Source organism: Colobus angolensis, unplaced genomic scaffold (genome assembly GCF_000951035.1).
Source record: "Colobus angolensis palliatus isolate OR3802 unplaced genomic scaffold, Cang.pa_1.0 Scaffold443, whole genome shotgun sequence".
NCBI classification, from domain to species: Eukaryota; Metazoa; Chordata; class Mammalia; order Primates; family Cercopithecidae; genus Colobus; species Colobus angolensis.
In genome coordinates, this window is record NW_012117855.1 from 510,896 (window position 1) to 517,332 (window position 6,437).

General features: G+C 65.8%; 1 protein-coding gene across 1 annotated transcript in view; it reads left to right on the forward strand.

Annotated features, from left to right (window-relative positions):
* The window catches only part of CCDC154 (coiled-coil domain containing 154), a 16,832-nt gene extending 11,032 nt beyond the window's left edge, over positions 1-5,800 (forward strand). The window contains exons 3-13 of the mRNA XM_011957498.1: positions 1,060-1,198; positions 1,279-1,407; positions 1,485-1,603; positions 1,963-2,089; positions 2,186-2,323; positions 3,233-3,352; positions 3,499-3,575; positions 3,920-4,037; positions 4,788-4,874; positions 5,328-5,512; positions 5,655-5,800. Coding sequence (XP_011812888.1) covers positions 1,060-1,198; positions 1,279-1,407; positions 1,485-1,603; positions 1,963-2,089; positions 2,186-2,323; positions 3,233-3,352; positions 3,499-3,575; positions 3,920-4,037; positions 4,788-4,874; positions 5,328-5,512; positions 5,655-5,781 — 1,366 coding nt within the window. The 3' untranslated portion in view covers positions 5,782-5,800. The remainder of the gene's footprint in view (positions 1-1,059; positions 1,199-1,278; positions 1,408-1,484; positions 1,604-1,962; positions 2,090-2,185; positions 2,324-3,232; positions 3,353-3,498; positions 3,576-3,919; positions 4,038-4,787; positions 4,875-5,327; positions 5,513-5,654) is intronic.
* Positions 5,801-6,437: the final 637 nt, after the last annotated feature.

Here is a 6,437-nt window from a genome sequence, read left to right on the forward strand (position 1 = left end):
TCCCAAAGTGTTGGGATTTCAGACGTGAGCCACCATGCCTGGCCTTTATTTTAATTTATTTTTTTCCCGGACAGTCTCGCTCTGTCGCCCAGGCTGGAGTACAGTGGCCTGATCTCGGCTCACTGCAACCTCCATCTCCTGGGTTCAAGTGATTCTCCTGCCTCAGCCTCCAGAGTAGCTGGGATTATAGACAGCTATCCATGTCTGGCTAATTTTTGTAGTTTTAGTAGATACAGGGTTTCACCATGTTGGCCAGGCTGGTCTTGAACTCCTGACCTCAGGTGATCCACCCGCCTTGGCCTCCCAAAGTGCTGGGATTACAGGTGTGAGTCACTGTGCCAGCCACTGCTTGTTTTTGTAAATAAAGTTTTATTGGCACACAGGAACATTTTTTACATGTTGTCAATGTCTCCTGAGGGGGCTGTAACCGCCATGCTGAGAGGGTTACAACAGAGATCCCACGAGGGTGGAACTTGTACCATCTGGCTTTTTACAGAAAAATATCTACTCTACGGCGGCTTCCTGGGGGGCAGGAGACCAGCAGGGGCTTGACCAGAGAGGGAGCTTCCCTGGTGGCGCCTCTCTGTGGCTGACGAAGGGCCTGTGCCGCCTGCCTGCCCTTTGGGTGTATGACACACAGAGACTGGGTCAGCTGCACCTCCCCTTTCCCCTCACCTTCAGACCCTCTGCAGCAGGAAAGCAGCTGTTGGGGTGGAGACAAGGCCCCGAGGCTCTGCCCAGCTTGCCTGGCTCCCTGTGCATGGGGACACCTGTGTGACATCCCTGCTTCCCTGTCGGGGCCTGGTGGTGGCTGGGGAGCCTTCCCCGGGCGGCATCAGTGGTGGGTGCCAAGTGTGTCTGGTCCCCACGTAAGCGTGGCCTTCCAGTGCTTCACAAACCCATGCCTGGTCAGTCGTCTGGGTACAGAGTGGTCCTGCCCGCCCTGGCTTTCTTCCGGCTGAGGGTGTGGCGGGCCTGGCTCTGCTGGGCTTAGGGACAGCAGGGGACCCCAACTCTGATGGAGACCACGGGCAGGAGGGGGACGGGCTGTGTGTCCAGCAGAGGCTGCACATGGGACAACGTGCCTCTGCCCCAGGCCCAGGTGACCAAGCTCGGCGAAGAGGTGAGCCTGCGCTTCCTGAAGAGGGAGGCCAAGCTGTGCGGCTTCCTGCAGAAGAGCTTCCTGGCCCTGGAGAAGGTGGGAGCCTGCCCGCGCCCGGCCTGCCCGCCCCACTTTCCAGACGCAGACCTGCGGCTGACAGTGGGGTCTCACCACAGAGAATGAAGGCCTCGGAGAGCTCGCGGCTGAGGCTGGAGGGCAGCCTTCGGGGCGAGCTGGAGAGCCGGTGGGAGAAGCTTCGGGGGCTTATGGAGGAGCGCCTGCGGCCCCTACAGGGGCAGCATGAGGTGGGGCTGGGCAGGCGGTGGACAGGTGGGGCCGGGGCTGGGGTGTGGGTCTCAGGGTGGCCTCCACCCCTTGGCAGGAGAGCCACCTCCTGGAGCAGTGCCAGGGCCTGGATGCCGCTGTGGCCCAGCTGACCAAGTTCGTACAGCAGAACCAGGCATCGCTGAACCGCGTCCTGCTGGCCGAGGCGAAGGCCTGGTGGGTGTCCTGGGGCCTCGGGTGCTGTCAGGTGGGGAGACCCCCATGTCCCACTCAGGAGGGGGCCGCGGTGGCCGACTCAGCAGGGAATGGCCTTGCCTCCCCCGAGCAGAGTGCTTGACCCCGAGGGCCGCGGCCCCTCCTCCCTCCCGTCCCTCACCTAGCCTGCTCTCCCTGCGGCACTCAGCTGTGGCCGTGGGGAGTGAACCCGTCGTGGTGGCACTGTGACCGCACCCCATCTTCCGATCCCAGGGTCTCCTGGGAGTTTCCGGAGCCAGCAGCCAAGCTTCCCTCCCTAGCCCGGGGCTGAGGGGTGGGCAGGCTCTGCTGAGGGCATCTATGTGTCCCCCAACCCCTAGGGATGCCAAGGGGCGCTTGGAGGAGAGCCGGGCCGGGGAGCTGGCTGCCTATGTGCAGGAGAACCTGGAGGCCGCACAGCTGGCCGGCGAGCTGGCCCGGCAGGAGATGCATGGCGAGCTGGTGCTGGTGAGGGGGTAGCGCAACACGTCCCCAACGGGGTCCCCCATGCACACAGGATGGGCGCTCAGCCAGGCCTCCCCGCACCCCCCTGTCCCCCTTCAGCTCCGAGAGAAAAACCGGGCTCTGGAGGCATCGGTGGCGCAGCTGGCCGGGCAGTTAAAGGAGCTGAGTGGCCGCCTCCCGGCTCTGAGCAGCCGGCTGGATCTGCAGGAGCAGATGCTGGGCCTCAGGCTGTCGGAGGTGCGCCAGGCAGCGGAGGGCGGGCAGGGCTATGGAGGGTCCCCACCGCGCCGGCTCTCAGCCCACCACTGCCCCCAGGGGAGAGGCCGGACAGGCCGGTCCCAAGCCTCCCATCCCACCCAGCGACTGTCCCCAGGGCCCGGGAGACCCCGAGCCCCAGAGGCTCCTGTGTGGGGCGGGACGGCCGCTGAGCAGCCTCGGCCCACGGCCCAGCCACGCGGGCAGTCACAGAGGGGCAGACAAGCGGCCTCCACCCCTCCTGCTCTTGTTCACTTTGTAACAGCTCTGTGGAAACGGACTCACTCCCCACGCGGTTCGCCCGTGAGCGCGTACAGTTCCGTGGGTTCCGTGTGTCTGTTCAGTTTCAGAGCATTCATCCGCCAGAACGAACCCCAGCCCCGTCCGCGGCCATTCCCATCCCCACTTCCCCTGGTGACCGCCGGGTCCCTGCCTGCCTCGGGGGCTGCCTGTTCTGGACGTTTGCAGGAAATGGCGCCACGCGGCCGCTGGGGCGGTAACACCCGCGGGCATCCCGTGGCCGATCCTCGGGGCCTCGTGCACAGAGCTTCGCCCCTCCCACCGCGGCGTAATGTGCGTCGCGTGGGCGCCGCCCCCCGGTTCCCGCTCATCCCCTGACGCATGCGTGCTGCTGCGAGTGGGCACCGCCCTGCGTTTCCGGGCTGGATCCCACTGGGGCCTGCCCTGCCTCCCTCGGGCACCTGTGTGGTCCGAACAGCCCCCCCCCCACGGGCCCTCGGCTGCCCAGGCCCTGCCTGGCATGTGTGTCTCCCAGAGCGTGCTTGGCCAGGCCGTCCCGGCTGCCTGCCCCCAGAGCTCCCCATGTCTGTCCATCTATCCGTCTGTCCTCCCTCTCTGGGCTCTGTCCCTCACTGGGCATCTGTATCCCAGGCAAAGACCGAATGGGAAGGTGCAGAGAGGAAGTCTCTGGAGGACCTGGCCAGGTGGCAGAAGGAGGTCGCCGCGCACCTGCGGGGGGTGCGGGAGAAGGTGGATGGCCTCCCCCAGCAGGTGGGTGAAGGCACAGCCAGACTCGGTGTACTTTGGCGCGGGACCCTCCCCCACCGCGCCCGTCCTCTCCCCTCCTCCCTCTGGCTGTGTGGGCGCCGAGGCCAAGGCTGGTCCCAGACTCTGCCCGCTCCCGGCTCTGTGTTCAGATAGAGGGCGTCTCGGACAAGTGCCTGCTCCACAAGAGTGATTCGGACCTCAGGATTTCCGCCGAAGGCAAGGCCAGGTACAGCCCCCGGGGCCCTGGGAGAGGGGCAGGGGCTCTGCTGACCGCCACTGGGCGGGGCCAGTCCCCACGCTGCTGTCCACAAGCCCCCTGGTGTCATGACAGAGCCGTTCCCCCTGAGCCTGGGCCGGGTCCAGCACTGAGCTCACCCTGCCACCCTGGGGCAGCCTCTGAGAAGCCTCTGAGAACTCTCCCTCTACCACCTTCCCTCCTGGAGGGGTGACAGAGCTGACCCCCTCAAACCCCCTTAACCCTGTGGTGGCTGTGGGAGTAGCCTGTGTCCCCGGTCCTGGCCCTACCCCCAAACACACCCCACAGCCAGCCCCAGCCTCTGGTGCCCGCAGGGAGTTCGAGGTTGGGGCCCTGCGGCAGGAGCTGGCCACGCTGCTGTCGTCCGTGCAGCTGCTGAAAGAAGACAGCCCTGGGCGGAAGATCGCGGAGATGCAGGGCAAGCTGGCCACGGTAGTCCCGGGTCTGCCCGCACCCAGCTGGGAGAGAGGGGGAGCCGTTGGGTTCAGACGGGGCAGCCGCGCAGAGAGGCAGGACCCCCGGCCTAGGGGGCATTTTCCAGCCGGCAGGAGATGCTCAGAAAACCACCTGTCAGAGGCCGGGCGCGGTGGTTTATACCCATAACCCCAGCGCTTCGGGATGCCGAGGCGGGCGGGTCACCTGAGGTCGGGAGTTTGAGACCAGCCTGACCAACATGGAGAAACCCCATCCCTACTAAAAATACAAAAATTAGCCAGGCGTGGTGGCGCATGCCTGTAGTCCCAGCTACTTGGGAGACTGAGGCAGGAGAATCGCTCGAACCCGGAAGGTGGAGGTTGCGGTGAGCTGAGATCGCACCATTGCACTCCAGCCTGGGTGATAGGAGCGAAAGTCTGTCTCAAAAACAAAAAACAAACCCAGCTGCCCTGGGCCACCCCAGCTTGTCTCAGCCTCTGGAAGTTCTAAGTGGAGGCACTTTGCCTGGAGCCCCCACACTGGGGTGTCTGTGTGCAGCCTGAGCCCTGGCCAGGCCCCCGCAGGGCCACTCTCAGGCTGCCCCTTCCTCAGCGGAGCTTGTCCCAGGCCCTGTGGGGGGGGGGGCGAGGACCAGCGTCTCAGCGGGTGGCCCCTGCCCAAGCTGTAAGTGGATATGGGGGTGCCCGTGGGGACAGCAGGACGTCAGCAGACTGGCCTTGTCTGTGCCTTCATTGGGACCGTGTTTAGTTTCAGAACCAAATAATGAAGCTGGAAAACTGCGTCCAGGCCAGCAAGACTATCCAGAACCTCAGGTTCAACACTGAGGCCCGGCTGGTGAGGAGGCCCTGCCCGGCCGGCACCGCCCAGCTCCTACCCACTCCCTCGGCCCTGCCACCTCCCGCCTGCCCTGCTGCAGGCGCCAGTGTCCGTCTGTCCAAGTGTCTGGCAATGGGCATGGTTTCCCTGAAGATAAATGGCTTCCAGGCTCCCAGTGGGAGATAAACCCCGTTTGCCGTCCCCTGTCCAGAGGTCTGGCTCCTGCGTGACACGGGCATGCCTGTCCCACAGCGCACGCAGGAGATGGCCGCCCTGCGGGAGAGCGTGCTGCGGCTGCGCAGTGAGGAGGGCCCGCGGACGCTGCTGGGCAGCTGGAAGGTGCTGCCATCCCTGGCGAGGCCGCGCGTCTTCATCAAGGACACGGCGCCAAGCGAGGTGGTGCCCGTGAACTGCTGGGGCGTGTACCAGGCGGTCTGGCTCCTGCGTGACACGGGCATGCCTGTCCCACAGCGCACGCAGGAGATGGCCGCCCTGCGGGAGAGCGTGCTGCGGCTGCGCAGTGAGGAGGGCCCGCGGACGCTGCTGGGCAGCTGGAAGGTGCTGCCATCCCTGGCGAGGCCGCGTGTCTTCATCAAGGACACGGCGCCAAGCGAGGTGGTGCCCGTGAACTGCTGGGGCGTGTACCAGGCGGTGAGGTGGGCAGCAGGGATCCCGGCGCGGCCTCCTGGGCCTTTGGGTCCAACGGGTCGGGGTTTGGGGCTGGAGGCCCGCGGGCAGCAGGTGGGCTGCGGGGGGTGGGGCAGGGGTGCAGGGGCCACGTGCCGCATCTCCGGACAGGTGGCTGCGGTGGAAGGCATCCCTCATAAAGCTCAGGGCCCCGCGGAGGCCAGGAGGGGTCCCAGAGAAGCCCCACAGCCAGGAGCAGGTGCAACAGCTCACACCCTCGCTGTTTATCCAGAAATAAACGAACCAGCCTTGTACTCATTAGAGCTGAGGTTCCCGGATGCCTGCCAGCGAACAGCCTGCCCAGGGCCTGTGGGGTGAGAGGGGTGGCGAGGCCCCGGGCAGCGGGGGTGCCCAAGGCTAGAGGGAGCCAGTCTCTTGAGCCCCACAACTCTTCCCATCCTGCCCAAGCCCAGCCTGGCTTCAGGCTGTTGCTTTTCCTAGCACTTCAGCAGCCCCTCTTCTTCCCTGCCAGGCCCCCTAGGGCTGCCAGAGCCCGCCGGGGTGGAAGGGGCTGGGCTGGGGCCTGCCCAGAAGCACCTAGGCCTGCCCCCGCTAGGACCCCCAATGAGCCGCCCTGCCCGGGTTGTGAGGAGGACCCGGGGAAGCTCCCTGGCCTGGGGCGCTCTGGCTCTGCCTCAGAGCCACTCCAGCCCAGCACCTTGCAGTGGAAGAACCTTCCAGCATCTGTGGAGGAGACAGCCCTTGTTTGCTCTCTTGGTTGGGCAGTGGGCCCCTCTTCCTGCCTCTCCAAGGAGGCCGTCGCTCATCTTGCGGTCGCCGGCCCTGCCACCTGCTGTCGGGGGGCTCAGGGGAGGGGCTGCAGGTTCCGGGCCGCTCAGCCCTAGGGCTCTGTGGGGTAGGCAGGCAGTGGGAGGGCTGGTTTGGAGGGCTCTG